This window comes from Pithys albifrons, chromosome 6 (genome assembly GCF_047495875.1).
Source record: "Pithys albifrons albifrons isolate INPA30051 chromosome 6, PitAlb_v1, whole genome shotgun sequence".
NCBI lineage: Eukaryota > Metazoa > Chordata > Aves > Passeriformes > Thamnophilidae > Pithys > Pithys albifrons.
The window spans coordinates 7,856,766-7,872,164 of NC_092463.1; the positions used below are offsets into that span (position 1 = coordinate 7,856,766).

General features: G+C 44.2%; 2 protein-coding genes across 5 annotated transcripts in view; one reads left to right on the plus strand and one right to left on the minus strand.

The window, feature by feature from the left end:
* BRF1 (BRF1 general transcription factor IIIB subunit) overlaps positions 1–15,399 on the plus strand; it is a 179,603-nt gene that overhangs the window by 83,140 nt on the left and 81,064 nt on the right. For all 3 annotated transcript variants that reach the window (XM_071557365.1, XM_071557366.1, XM_071557367.1), the window contains 2 exons: positions 8,027–8,176; positions 9,715–9,808. In XM_071557365.1, coding sequence (XP_071413466.1) covers positions 8,027–8,176; positions 9,715–9,808 — 244 coding nt within the window. The remainder of the gene's footprint in view (positions 1–8,026; positions 8,177–9,714; positions 9,809–15,399) is intronic.
* BTBD6 (BTB domain containing 6) lies at positions 1,865–5,249 on the minus strand. Of its 2 annotated transcripts, XM_071557369.1 has the most exons (5): positions 4,687–5,248; positions 4,140–4,437; positions 3,869–3,959; positions 3,467–3,585; positions 1,865–3,245 (listed from the first exon to the last, which is right to left on the minus strand). In XM_071557369.1, exons 2-5 carry the CDS (start codon positions 4,346–4,348, stop codon positions 2,213–2,215), a joined length of 1,452 nt encoding a protein of 483 aa, XP_071413470.1. In that variant the 5' UTR covers positions 4,349–4,437; positions 4,687–5,248; the 3' UTR covers positions 1,865–2,212. The 2 variants fall into 2 exon arrangements, with proteins under 2 accessions (XP_071413470.1, XP_071413469.1); XM_071557368.1 differs by having other exon boundaries at positions 4,140–5,249.

The window sequence follows — 15,399 nt, forward strand, 5'->3', positions numbered from 1 at the left end:
ATGAGTTGACTTTTGACTATTTGAGTGTATTTTTTACGATTACTTGACAAAAATATGTATGTATATATATATGTATACATAGTACTGTGTGCTAACTACCCCAGTAGTGACTTTAAAATGAAGCTGGAATCAATCCAGGCAGAAGAGCATTGCTGACTGTAAGAGACTGTTCTCCTTTATGTAAGAGAGCAGGCTTTATGTAAGAGCTTTTTTGGAACTGGATGCGATTTTCTTATACAAGTAATTTCGTTGCTTTTTCTTGAGTTTAGTGTTGACCATCCTAAGACAATGGGCTGATGTGTAACAAATTTGTGTCTGCAGGCTCACACAGGCCTGTCATGCTTCAATTCCACAGATGCAGCATTTGATAAACATTTGCCAAATTCACTATCTGTCCATCACCTGTAGCTGGGGTGTTCCGTGCTTGAAATACAAGTAGCTTGATGGAAAATGAGGTGCAACTTTTTCCAAACATGTGAATAACTTTAATAAGTCAACACTGAAATCACAACCATAATAGGAATGTGGGTTTTAGCCTGTCAAAAGGGTAAAAAAGCCATTGTCTGGGCTGTGGCTCCTGAGCCAAAGGAATTTGTGCCAATTCCAGTTAAAAGAGTATGTTTACGGTGAGGTCTTGTGACTGTTACCAACCTCTGTGTAGAAATTATCTTTGTGTCTCTTTACCCACTCTCACTCCCACCTCTCCTTAATCTATACTGAGGGAATCAGATGCCTGTGTTGAGGAACAGCACACACAAACCCCTTCAGCTGTACTCTGGCACTGAACCTGCTGCCTTTGCAGCAAGAGAACCAGCAGCTCACTGAACATCACTGGAACAGCATCTGGATAGTGATGGTACTGCACAGCTCTTGGTTATCTTGGTGTGTTGGCTTTGTCTGGTAGAAAGTTCTTGTTTTCATTCCTTTTTTTTTATTTTGAGAGAACAGGCAAAATTTATATTGCAGCTTAATTTCATGGTGAAAATTAAAGCAGCTTAGGAAAAGCAAACAAGAAATGTTAGATGTAGAGGTACTTATGGAAAAGATACTGGTTTAGACAGCTGTTTTGAGTATTCTCTACAAGGTCATAATGAGAAGAGAGATTTATAGAAACCAGAAAGTATTTCTAATTAGCTGATCTGTAAGGATTGTCAGATACTTTATCAAAAATACCTACTTTTATCACTCTGAGAAAAGTTAAGCATAAAATGACTGCTGATGGTGCATGAGACTGCAGAAGGAGTGGAAAGATCCACCAGCTTTTGTTTAAAATGGCTTATTTCTAATTAGCAATCTGGAGTAAGCCTGAAGACCATTTTGCAAGTATTTCTCTAATGTCTGCTGCTAAATGTAAGGACAGGAAGTAAATTTAGATGGTGGCTGCCACTACTACAGCTCTAGGCTAAAACTGTGATGGAGCCCTGTCACTGAATTAAGCTTCATCTTTATGTCTTGACTCTGGCCCTTCAAATGAGGTACAGTTTGACAGGTGCAAGTGGCAGTGTTGCTTTTTGCTGGGCAGACTGGAGGTTAATGCAGATGATGATGTGTGTGAAGGGGCATTACAAGCTTTCAAATATAAGCACAGGATGATTTTGATCAACTTTGATTATACTGATGGTTTATCTGTCTGCAGCTTGGGCAACACACAAAGAACCCTGAGCTTCCACAAGCATCAGCTCCCTTTCTCATGAAGGGACATAAAGGCTGCTGATGGATAGCTTAAGTTACCAGGCAAGGGAACCTTCATATTTGTTGTGTGTAAATGCACACAAGGACCAGACTACAGTGTCATCACCCCTGTTAACTGTACATGAATTACCATACCCAAGCCATAAGTTCAGCAATGATCAAGTACACAGGATTTAGGGCAAGTAAAAATGTTTTATATTTCACAGATTCATAAACTGCTCTAGTTTAGAACAATCTGTTTAAGTCAGCAAGTTAGTTATCTATATACAAAATAAATGCACAGTACGTGCAAAATTTAACATTTTTCTGCTTGTTGCAGTCTTAATAATTAAGTCAAATAGCTTATGAATAAATAAAATAAGATTAAATTCAAGAGCATTCCTTCACTTATTTGTATAGCCTGATGTAGCAGATAGGTAAGTAGCATAACATTCCATACTGCTGCAGAGTTCGTAATAAAACTGAAAAATCCCTTAATGTGCATCATTGCAGTACAGGAATACAATCAAGGTGAAATGCATCATGCATAGAAAATGAGCTCAGGTATTTGTCCTCCTTGTACTCCGGTTCCATTAGTACTGTCCGAGGAGCACTGGAACTGGAACGTCACTTTCCCGCACTGCACTTCAGTCATTCCCTCTTGTCCAAAGTAACTGAGTTCGTTACCATCAAGAATAGCACTTACATTGTAAAATGTGTCTTGCTCAACCTGCACAGGGTGTTCAAACCATACAGAGAAGGTGTTGCTGGAGCCGTCGGAGGTAAACTTTGTCAGATTTTGAGCAAGGACAACGCCTAAGCGCTTCAGTTCGATTTTGACGCTGTACTCGGCTTTGCCACAGCTCGACCCATACAATCCCAGTCCTGCTATAAATATCCGTTTGTCTACGGCAAACTGAATACTGTCACATCGCCCTCGGTACCTCCACTGATTGCTGCGATACGCAGACGACTGAAACCGATGGCATCGCTGAGGCACGAGTCCTTTTCTCTTTGTCAGTGGGAACTCTAGTTTGGGTTTATTTGCGGCTGTGTACCATAGGAATATGTTGTGAGTTTCCTCAAGGGTGAGGATGTCGGACTGGGCAGCTCCGTTGGCAAACTCTTCCAAAGTCATGGTTGGAATCCGCACCAAGTACAAAGCTTTCCCTAATACATTCCTCTTATTGCGTGGCGTAATGGGCAGCCCTTGCCTTTTGCATTCAGCCTCTGCCCAGTTGAGAACAGCCTCGAAAACTACCACTTCCTTGGTGTTGAGTGCTTCCCGGGTTACAATGATCTCTAGTGTTTGTTGATCTATCTCACAGAAGCCCTCTGACTTCAGTGCCATTTCTGCCTGAGCATCAATCACTTCCCAGCAGCGCTGCGTCAGCTCTGGCTCCTCGAAGAGCCTGCTCTGAGACAGCAGGACACAAGCGTTCTTCGCCTCTAAGCTGGTCTCCAAAAAATTGACGCAAGCCTTTGCTAGGGCAGGCACGATGTATTTCTTGGCAGCATACAGTGTAGCCAGAACTGTGTCAGCTTCCAGGTCTATTTCATCACTATACATGTATCTAGACGGGGGAAAAAAAATAGTTTCTTAGGGGAAAAAAAGTAGGCCATGAAAATAATCTATAGTTGTCTTTGCTGGCAGTGAATCTGACATTCAGTATTTGTCAGCACATAAAGTAAACAGCAATAAGTGCATATTGCACAATGCCAATTAGGAGATGTATATTTTATAAGCTACTTTGATTCTGTCCATATAATTAGTAGACTTGTAGTGGCCACTTACTTTAATAGGATTAGAAAGGCTGCAGGTTCCACATCTGGTATATGGATTTCAGATTTGACCTCTGCGAGATCGCCATAAAACATAGCATAGAAGACAGAGCTACCAACTGCCAAAACATACTGAAAAATAAAGAGAGAGAAGCCTCAGTAACATGGATCAGGAACAGCTGAGCGTGCTGGCTTTCCTAAGAGCTACATTTAGGGAAAGTTAAAAAGCTGCAGTGGAGGCAGAACACTGCCTTCGACTGTTCCCTTTAATTGCAATGTATGTGAATTACTTCTGGGATTAGACAAGAGCTATAATTAGGGTGGGGGGAAAAAAAGTGCAACCTAGTTGTCAAAGCAAGGGGAGAAGGCGATCTGCACAGCAGCACTAAAAAGCCAAAAAATTATCTGCACAAACCTTATGGGCAGGAACTTTCTTGGATGCCCCTGGCGGGCCCACGATGAAGTGAACGTCAGCCATGAGTTCGTTATTGAACATCAGCGCGTTCCTGCAAGCAGGGGAGGGGGGAGAAGCCGCGTTAGCCGCGGGCTGCCCCTCGCCCGGTGCCCCAGCCTCCCGCCGGCTCCAGCCCATCCCTGCCCGCTCGCCTGGCGGCCGCAGGTGCACAGGGCGGGCGCCTCGCTCTCTCCCGCCCGCCCGGGGAGGGTCCGGCGGGCCTGGCCCTTACCTCTCCCGCAGCGTGGGATGGAAGGATTGCCAGTTGGCGCTCTCCAAGTTGTTGTTGTTGAGGTTTTGGAGCTGGGGCGGCGGGGGCGGCTGGGCGCTCTGCTGGAGCTGCAGGGCGTTCTTCTTGCTGTTGGCAGTGGTGGCGGTGGCGGCGGCGTTGCTGTTTGCAATGTTAGTGTTGGTGCTGGCAGGGTAAAGTTCTGCAGCCATCTTCTTCTTCAGGGACAGGGGCACTATCTCATAGCATCCTGGCACCTTGCCGTTTGACCTCACACTCTTTTTGGACTTCTTTAAGGTCTCTGGAAGCAGAAGAAAAAAAGTCAAACACTTCATGATCCTGCCATTGAGGCAACCAGGGGGCAGTGGCATGAGCAAGAGAACTAACAGATCCCAAATGCGAGTCCCACTATCAGGGTGTTTTGTACGCTTCTAGATGCAGGGTGGCCTTTGGTTTTTTTGGAGTGTGTGCGCGCTCTTTGGTTACCGGCCCGACGCACCTTTCCGGGGGGAAAGGGGTGATGCTGTGTCGGATCAGTGCCAGCGCTCACCTTGGCTTGCAGGGGGGTCCCAACCTCCACGGCACTGCCACGACTGCAGCGGGAACCCGAGCGGGGCCAGCAGGCAGTTCCTTCCCCGATGAAAGATGACAGCAAAATTTTAAAAATGGGGAAAAAAAGTAAAAATCCAGCAACAAAACCCCAGGAATCCGGCAGAGGCGGTGGGTCAGGAGCGAAAGTCAATCCACAAATCCTCCGAGTGCAGCAGCCCGGCGAGGGTGAAGCGCAGCCAGCCGCCCGATCCGCGCTGCCCGCGCTCTGCTCCGTCCTTCCCGGCCCGCCGGGGGCACATCCGCGGCGGCCGAGCCGAGCCGAGGCAGCTCCCTGCAGTCCCGCTCCCGGGGGAGCTCGCACCAACTTTCCTCCGCTCCCCGCGGCTGCCGCCGCCGCTGCTGCTCCTCCGGCCCGCGCCGGGGGCGCTGCTGCCCGCGGGGCGGCCCCGGCTCCTCCGCGGCGGGCGGGACGGGGCGCTGCCCTGGGCGCTCCCCTCGCGCTGGGATGCGGCGGGATGCGGCGCTGCGCGGCCGGGCTCGGCACGGCTCTGCCGGGCCCTGCCTCCGCCTCCCGCACTAAGAGGCAGCGGCCGCGCCGCGCGTCACGGCCGCCCGCGCCAATGGTGAGCGCGGGGGCGCGGCGGGGAAGAGCCGCCCCCCGCTCGGTACCGCCCCCGCGCCTACGTGCGCAGCGCTCAGAGCGCTCCGGGGGAAGCCTTGTGGTCCCCCCGCGGCCGGGCGGGCTCCCGTGTGCCCCCCGGTGCCCCCTGTCCGGCCGGAGCGGGGCGGGCGCGGAGGGATGCGGGACAGCGCTGCGGAGCGCGGAGCGGAGCTGGCGGCCCCGAGTGCGCAGCGCCGTTCCCGGGCGGCCCGGGCGGGGGCGCCGCCGCACCGCGCTGGGGAGCAGCGCTGGTCCCCGGGGGGCACGGCCCGGCCGGGGCTGCGGAGCCAGGGGCGGCTGCGGGGCAGCCCTCACCTTCTCCCGCAGCCGCCGTGTCCCGGCTGTGCGCGCCTTCCCCGCTGGGACCTCCCGCCCGGTCCCCGGGGACTGAGCCCTCCATTCTGCCCCTTACTGAGGGCCACCAGCACCGGGGCTCGGTTCCCACTCCGCTACCGGGTACCTGGAGTGGTGGGGAACACTTTTGAATAGTGCCCGAGATGTTTTTCTATATCCCTGTTAATGACTGGCATCAAGGTTCTTCCAAAAGTCCCAAGTTCCAAGTCAGGAATGGGATCGGGAGAGAAGGGAAAGTCTTCAGAAAAACACATGCTCCTTTCTTAAAACTTGAAATATTTTTCTTGTTACCTGCTTCACAGCCCCCAACACCTTCTTTGAGGACAAACAATTTTTGCCCGACTTGAACTTGCTCACTTGTGTGGGAGGGTTTCAGTCCCAGGGGTCTTCCAAAGCCAAAGGAGACCCTCCTGGGAGCAGGGCACCCGTGCTGGTTTGGTTCCTCTGGAAGGAAGCAAGATGCTGATTTGGTACCTTTGGATGGAGGAAAGATGTTCTGGGTTTACAGCTTCTGAAATGATTTTGGTTTTTTTTTCAAATACTTGCATCCATGCAAGATGTGTTTATGCAAACCTGGGCCCTGCCTCGAATTTATATATTCTCAGTCTTACTTTTTTAGCCTCTCTAAGGCTTGTTATTTAAAACCCACCCGCGTATTCATTTTCTGAGTGCTTGGTAGCTTCAGAATTTAAATGAACGATGTGCAATGTTTTGTCAAATGACCTGTGGGCATGAATGCCAGCAGAAATTTCTCAACAGCTACAGTGCAACTGTGTAAATGCTCCTGAAACTCAGCTGGGAAGAGAGAGCTGAGAGTTGCTCCTTGCTCTCCTCGACTCCTCTCTGGCAGCCGCAGGAGCTGAGGTTGAGCCCTCTCTGGATAAGAAGAGACGAAAAAGCAAACCAGGCGTTGCTTTGTAAAATCACACGTGGTCCTGCAGTGTGAAAAGCAAAGTTTAAATGCCTGTTGAACCCCAGGCTATGCTTTCTGAAGGGCACTGTTTTGTTGTTGTTGAATTTGGAATTGGTCTTTTCTGTTCAGAAAAGCTTCATAAAATCACACTTGGAAGTGCAGCACAACTCTCCCTAGAATAATGAGGATTAGTTAATCTATTCTAGACCTTTGACTTTTAGGGCCATGTTTAGAAGGTGACAGCACTCTGGAATTTCTTCAGTTTTGAGGTTGAAAGTTCTTGCTTGATAAGTGCTTTCATTCAAATACTTCTGGGAGGCTGACAGGTATCATCACCTACGGTGTGATCTTGGTAATTACAGATAGCAAGAGGGCTTCATTGTTAGAGCTTGGTGCTAAATAAAACTGCTTTGATTAGCTGTAAACCCCTAAGATTTTTTAGTGTTTCGAGCTGAATTTTCATTTTTAGGAGGGGATCAGCTGGGGAAATTGAGTTGAGACTAATAGTTAACAATTTACCGTACATCATAGATTTTCGGTCAAGTGATAAAAGGCTGGCAGGAAATGAGAAATTGATATCTCAAGTAAGAGTAAACATGTGTTAAGTGTAGCTTTTACAAGATTGTTTGATAAATTATAAATTGGTTTAGGCAAAGCACAGTCCGTACTGACATATTTTGGTTAGTTTGAAGCTGATAACACCGACACTTGAAATAAGTTTATACATCTGGAGGCAGATCTGTGGCTGCTGTAAATTGTCATAGCATGGTTGATGTTAATTGGGTTCCAGCAATTTACGCTGATGGAGAGTCTGCCTTATTGTCTGTAATAAACAGTGTTTTGTATTGGAATGTGAGTCTGAGCAGGAGCTGGAATTAACTTTGAAGATGTAAGTAGACTGTTGTTAGGGACCAAGGATTTTAAGCAAATGAGGTTGTTTTTTTTTTAAGCTTAATTTGTAGTTAGGTTTGATATGAGACATGCAAGTTATGTCATTGCTGTGCAGGAGATATGAAAAGTTTGGGGCCTAAGTCATGTCCCATTTTGCAAAAGCTTTTGGAAAAGCTTCTGGAAAAGCTTTTGTAAATGCTTTACTTTGGATGTGATTTCAACGATACCAGTAACACTGCTCACATGTCGGAGTCAGCATGTGCAGCCTTGGACACTGAAAAGCATGTAAGAAAATGTTTGTGCAGTGCTTTACAGATCTCTTGTCTACAAAGCAAAAAATTACTCAGTTTTAGCTTAACCAGAAAGGTGTTTCTAAAGCTTAGTGGTCAGCAGCAGAGTCTGTGTTTGCTGAGAGGTGGAGCATGCCAAGCACAGCAGCCTTGCAGTTTGGCTGCCCGGGCACTGTGTTTCCTAAATCAGAGTCAGGATTAGAAATAATGGTATTACTCTCTGTTGCAGATCCGTGTTTATATATTCCCCGTTTTGCACACATGCTGGAGTTTGGGGATAAGAACCATGAGGTGTCCATGACTGCTCTGAGGCTGCTGCAGAGGATGAAGCGGGACTGGATGCACACGGGACGCCGGCCCTCGGGGCTCTGCGGGGCAGGTAGGGCACAGCCTGGGTGTGTCGCTTCCCCTTCAGCAGGCTGGGGTGGAAGACCTGGAACAGATGAGGACTTTCTCATTTCCTTGGTGATACCCATAGTCTCAGAGTTTTTGCTGTCAGGCATCTGCAGGTTATATAGGTATTCACTGAAATAGTTTCTGAAACTGAAACTTCGTTTTTGCTCTTGGTCCTACAGTACTTGCTCAGATCCTTTGTAACTTACAGCTTGGATTTTTTTGAAGCTCCTTTCTAGTGCTTTTTCTGCCCCCACTCTGCAGGCTATAGCTGCTAAAAGGTCTTTTTGTCAGCTAAAATGACACCATTAGTGCAAGCACTTTGATTTGTGTCTTTACGCAGAGTCTTATGCAAGAAATGCCCTCTTTGACCTGTTTTGTGAAATTATTTTGCTCTCTTTCTTCATCTTTTTCCAAGATCCATTGCTGTCATGATGTGTGCATAAAACCTAGTAGCTTGGGAGAGCCAGGTTAAAAGGCAGTAGCCAGTGAGGTCAGGGTAAGAAAGGGTGTAGATAGTCACAGAGATCATGTATGCACTTACGTTATTTAAAAGATCTTACATGTGCATGCTTGAATGAGAAATAGAGCTCAAACCTTTGGGAACCCAGGACTATGAAATCATCTTGACATTTCTAGCACCTTTTTGTTAATAGTACTTGCACAATGCTAAAAATTTGAGTCTAGACTCCATAGGAGAGCAGCCTGTTCTTTGATCCACTACATGGATTATATTCACACAAGGAGGTAATTTGATTCAACTGACATGGATCAATAGATGGAAGCAGGTGGTACTGAGCACCTCCATCCATCCATGCAGTATGCAGTTCATGTGTTGGACTGTGGATTGGGCTTAGTTTGGTTCCCTGGCCTAAATGTCTGTGCCACATGTTGTTTGAAGGACCAGTTGTTAGTTTCCCCTGTATGGAAGCACTTTTGCATGCTTAAAACTGCTCTGCATACTGAGCCACTGCACGATGAGTGGGGGTAATGCTTCAAAATGGACCTGGTGCTTTCAATCAACACACAGTGTAACTGCAGCCAGTGCTGGTTGTCTGTATAGGGGGTCATGCAGGAGAGCACTTGGGCACCAGCAAGACAGTGATAGTAGTGACAGCAATGAGGGTTAATCAGCTTAAGCTGATTCAGTGTTTCACTGAAGATCTTTATGTTCAGGATCTTTATGTTTCAGAATTCAGTGAATTCTGCTAAAAAGATGATAACTTTGAAAGCAATGTGATCAGTGAAATGTTCTTGTGCTGTAGCTGGCTGTGGTTTCCCATGTTAAAGCATAGAATTTTTCAGGATGTGATTTGCAATTGGTGTAATTTTATTGGGTAGAAAGCAAAGTTTATAAAGTCAAGTTAGTCACCAGTATTCAAGGGCACAGCTGAGCATAAGCATTTACAGCTCTTTAGCTGAAGGCAGGGATGAAGAGAGGTTATAGCTGTCTTACTGTGTTCTGCTTTTATCCAAGAAATTTTTTCCTCTGTTTGATACTGACTTTCCCTGCTTATTCTCCAGCTCTGCTAGTGGCAGCAAGAATGCATGATTTCCGACGGACTGTTAAAGAGGTCATCAGGGTGGTCAAGGTTTGTGAATCTACATTAAGGAAAAGGTCAGTGCAGTTTTATTGCTTTTATCTTTCATTTACAGTACTGAACAGTGGTGTGGTCCGAAATGAATGTATATCAGAGAAAACCAGGTTCTGTTCAGAAGTGCCACAAATAAAATAAGTGTTGCGTGTTTTAGCTGGTGATTTTAAAGCACTAACACCCTGCCTGTTGTGTAAGGCCCTCAGATGCTTAGCAAAGGTGGTGAGGAGCACTGTGCCTATTTAACAGGTGCAGAAGGTTGAAGGCAAAAAAAATACTGTGTCAGAAATGTTAACAGTGTTGTCATGTCCTCAGAAAAAAAATACATTGATTCTCAAAGCTGACAGTCTACTGTGAGATTTTTTTTTCATTAATCCAGAATCCAGTAATGAAAAGTCTTGTACTTCAGCTAATACTGAACTTTTCAAAATACTTTGCTGAAATGTTCATTTTTGGTAGTGTTGCACTGCTAATAAATGGAAGACAGCACAGTGAATCTTGTGATTAAGTTCAGTGAAGGATCCCTGAAAGTGAGAATTTTTGAAGTACCTTTTGTGTGTTTATTTTTTTAACGACCTAGTAGTAGTTTCCATATTTTAATAATACAAGCAGACACCCAGTTTCCCTCACTTTACTTTTGAAAAGTTTTAACCTATTATTTCTCCATAGATTGAGTAAAAAAGTGACCCAGCCATGAAGTACCATGATTTCTATTCCCCCAGTTGGAAATTTTGCTATCACCAGGATTTACTGATGTTTGTTCCACCAAGGTCTGTCTTCAGAAAGCTTCCTTGGTGTCTCTCTCTCCATCTCACTGGGATCATCTTAATCGCATCCAGCTGAGCCTAATTCATGCTAATAATATTCACTTCCTTATTAATGAAAATAGTTTTGCCCCAGATCTTCATTGGTGGAACAGGAGTGATGCTGGTTTTCTTCTATACATGGGTGGCATAGGGATAAATTTGAAGTTTTTTAAATGCTTCAGGTACTGCAGCTATGGATGGAGCAGTACAAATGCCACTTTTTTAATCTGGCCAACGGGTCATATGTTTTAGTTGTGCATTTTGCATGATTAATGAGTTATGCACCACAATCTACTCCAAGGTGCTTTGGTTAAATAGTTAAAGAGTTTGTTCTTACTAAGAAAATAAGCATAATAAATTAGAATTGGAAGGAAAATTAATTTCAGCAATTGTTTCAAGCGAGAAAATCTTGCTTCAAAATTCATGCTTTGAAATGTTTACTCAAGTCACACACATCAACCAAAATGACAGCGTTATTTACTTTGACAGGGTAAACGTGACAGCTGAAGTATTTTCAGGCAGCTATAATTACAACTATTTATCACGAATCTATAAATTTGATTGATGTTTTTCAAATAAGAGCATGTTATCTAGTATTTAATGAAGGAAAATAAAAAAAATCCTTTGAATAACTTTCTGCTCTCCAAGTTTTTTTCCTCTTCTTTTAAGAATTCCTCTCAAAATGCCCTGAAATAGAAGTTATCTAAATGAATGAAAACTTGTTTCATATTCTTAAACATTCTTTTGCTTCTCAGTTTGCTGTACAGTTTTATTTCCTTCTAGTTATTGCTGTAGTTACTCTGGTTGGTAAAGAGCTGCTGGTGCTTTCTGTGTTGGAAGGTGTTGGGTGCAGTTGGACAAATGCTCATTAATGGGCAATGTTGCATCATCATATCAGCTCACTGCTGATGGCATTGCCCTGGCAGCTCTGGAATTGAAACCAAATGGGAGTCCAGGTATCACTGACACTTCCAGCCTGCAGGTTCTGCTGTGTGGTTTGATTTAGCTCCCAGTTATCTACATGGCTCCTGGGGAAGCGCAGACCATTGGAAGCTGGATTTGCTTTCAGTGCTGATGGACTCCTATGGCAGAAATCTGCAAGGGAAGGGATGGCCCAACATGATAGACCTTCTCCTGCCTCTTGGAGGCAGCCCAGCAGCCTGTGGGATGTGCAGGTCAGTGGCTTGGCTGAGGATGCTCCTTAATAAAGCCCAGATTGGGTCCCTCAGAAGGGCTTTCTGGTCATGGGCAGCACAGCTGGTGTAACTGGGTTAGTTCACCCTGCTGATCATCATCAGCTGGAGACCACCAAGCCCACCTGCTTGTAGTCTGTCTCCTCTTTCACTACTGTGTGCTGGAGGAGTAGCTCTTAGCAGGAGGTTCACAAAAATGTGACATGTCTGCAGGTCATAAAGATTAATGACCTGATCATAAAGGGAGTGTGTTTTGGAAGGCAAAAGCGACAAGGCGTGAATTGTGGGCACTGACACTCATCTTCCAGTCAAGAGTTCTTAATTTAACCATCTGTTTGGTGAAAAAACAGTGCATGTTTATTTTTAATATGTGTGGATTTTTGGTAGTGTTGGTACAAAAACTTTGTAGTCCCTTCACAAGGCCTCTAGCTTTATGTTTTGAAGCACACAATTAAAATGTAAAGCTTGTTGCTGTTGAGAGAGAACTTATTAAATATTAATAAATGCACTGATAATTCTATCTCATTTCCAGTCTAATTGAAATTATATTAACTTATATATCACTTTATATATTCAAAGTACTGTACAAATATTAACTAATTAGTCAAATTGTTATTTTCTCTGTAATCATCTGTGGAGGTAGGAGAAATTAACTTTTAATAAACCCAACCCCTTTATTTAGTTCCATCCTCGCATTTGTGCCTATGTTCAGTGCACCTGTCTTCACTGCTGCCTTTTTAACCTTTAAATACTCTGTCCCTTCATCTTTTTATTCACCCATTGCATGCCTTCTCTGTGTTCTAAATTGTGTGTTATCTGTAGTGAGAATAATTCTTGTGATATTTGTCCATTGTGCATTATCTAATACTGTGTGGCCCTTACGCCTATTTGAAGATCTTAGGCACTCATTCAAAAGAAATTAAAAAAAATCATCTTATCTTTGTTAACATTTGCATTCTGCTTCTTTAGCTTTCTCCCTTTATCTTTAAATTGAACTGCTTTTGCATAAAAAAAAATTCTTCTCAGTTCCATAAAGTACTATCTGCTAAAAAGCCTATTTGTGGTGAACTTCAGAGAAGTAAAGCTTCATTTGGAAGAAATTGCAATGAAAGGCCAGAATGGGTTTAAAGGCCTCCCTTTTGAGGTGAATGTTTCTTCCTCACAACAAAATAGTGGTTTGGGGGAAGGAAGACAAGACTTGTTACAAAGTAACTCCATATGCCAGTTGCAGAAGCTGCAGGGACTGTAAATGGGGTCCTTTGCTGACATCCTGGGGATCCAGCTCCAGCTCTTTCAATGACTGTGTTGGTAATTTTCTGGTAAAATTAAAGATTGATGTGTAAAGATAAATGTATTGCCTGCAGCTTTGCTTTTTTTTTTTCATTTCTGCAATATGTAGCTGACATGAACCTCATGTCCAAACGCCGAGTCTCAAGCCAGGCAGGTATCTGTGAGAGCCGGCAAAGCAGGGAGTGAGTGAGTCTGGAGTCAGGATGGGAAGAGGAGGAAACAGGGACATGGGTAGCTGTGAGGTGGCTGCAAGGTTGTGTTCTTCAAAATACCAAAGTCCTATCAAGGCCAGGACTGAAGGGAAGGGTGTGAAGAAGTCAGTGTTGGGCTGTGATCCGTGTCCAGCTGTGCTAAAGCTCTGTGAAAGGTGTCTGGTGAATCAGTGAGAGCTGGTTCCCCAAGGTGTTCGAGCATGGAAGGGCAGAGGATGCTCAGTATGTCAGAGTTGCGTAAGGGCTCTTGGTTGAAGTGTGATGTGGAGAGAAGCATTTAGAGAACCAGGAAAGTTATTTCATGTAAAAGGAGTTTGTGGTGGTGTCTGCTCAGATCTCAGCTCAGCAGCCTTGGAGCACCTTTGCTGGCCACTGTTGTGATAAGCTAAATTGAGAAATATCTCATGTCTCCAATTAAATCATTTCAAGTGGCTTACAGATGACTTACAGAATCTTTTTTGGTATGGTGAGTAAAACAACTTGATCCACATGGGCTGGTATTGAATAACTTTGTAAGTTGGCTTGTCTGGTTTGGGGCCAGTTCTGCACATGCTGTGCCTCACCTAAAACATCCACTGCACAGGCTCAAAGGATGCACCCACATGGGGAGAGCCCTTCCCAAATCTTCATTTGCGAAGCCTGGCCAATGATGATGGTGATGTCTGGTTTAATGAAAAAAGGTTTTATTTCTGAGGAATCCAGTTTCACAGGCAATGTTCCTTTTTATAAATATAGCTTCTATGCAGTTAGTAAGTTAATACATTAATTAGATTCCTAATATATTTTAGTACATCACCCTTAAAAATGTAATTTCAAAATTATTGGTGACTCTTATTTTTGCAACAGTCATTAACTTATTTGTGCTAACTCAGGCTTAGATCTTGTAAACAATTTTCTCTGTGTTTGACTTTCCTCATCTGAGCTGATGTTAAGAAATTAAGCAGCGCTATTTTTCTTTCCCAAGAGATCGTAGAATGCTTTTGACAGACCAGAGCAGAAGCACCACGCTAATGAAACAAAATTCTGAGGAATGCTAAAGCCTTTTTTTTCCTTAGCACGGTGTGAACACATGAATCAGGAGGAAAAACATCAAACAAAAACTTGCAGGTGTTTTAGACTACCAGAGTTCTGGGATGGCCAGGGAGGTCTGCTGGTGGGGATTATCTGACAGTGGGCACAAGTGCTAATGCAAGTTAATCACATGGGTAAGCATTTGTAGAATCGGGGCTTTAAAAGGTGGGATAATGAATTTGTGACAGTTTTAAATCTCTGTTTTGGTGTGAGCAAGTAAGGGAACTGATTCTAAAGGGCACTTCTATCTAGGACAGTAAATCTTTAGAAGTACCATTTCTTTAATACTTAGAGAAACATCAGAGAGTTGTCACCAAATGAGCGCCATAAATTATCAGTTACCTATTAATTGGCAGTAAATGACTCTGTGTGTGTGCTCTTAGCCCATTGCAAAAAGAGGTGATGTATATTAATGTTGGAAGGTGTTGTTTAAAGGTGACAATATTTCTCTTAACAGTTGGGTTGGGCTGGGAGCACAGACTAATTTAGCACAGCTTAGGTGATAAGTTAGTTGTACGTTGTAAAACGCCAGTAACTGGATCACCTCTGATTGTGGCCTTACATTTAGTAATGAGATACTCATTCCTACAGGCTTTAAACTCCTTTTGTGTTGCTGCAAGTACATGTAAAATTGTGTACAATGTACAATGATTACATATAAGGAGATTACTCTTCTATTTATTTACTTACTGGTGGCTACTGGAACACTTTTTGTTATCTCATGTAGGAAGCATTTAATAACTATTTCTGATACGTGTTCTATGTTAAGTATCACTTTTAGGGTATGTGTTTACATAATTCCATAAATAGTCCATGTGTAAACAAACATTGTATGGTTTGGAAAAATTGGGGAGAGAAGGGTGATGCAATAGACTGTTATATTTGTAGCATAAAACCAGTGAATGATTTGCCACATCACAGTGAGCTTCTCTTCTGTGAGTGTGTGCACAGGTTTGGGGTTGCAGCACTGATGAGTGTTAAGTTTAAACCAGTGAGAGTATTCCACAATGTTGTGTTACTTCACTAAGACGCTAAAGTAAAT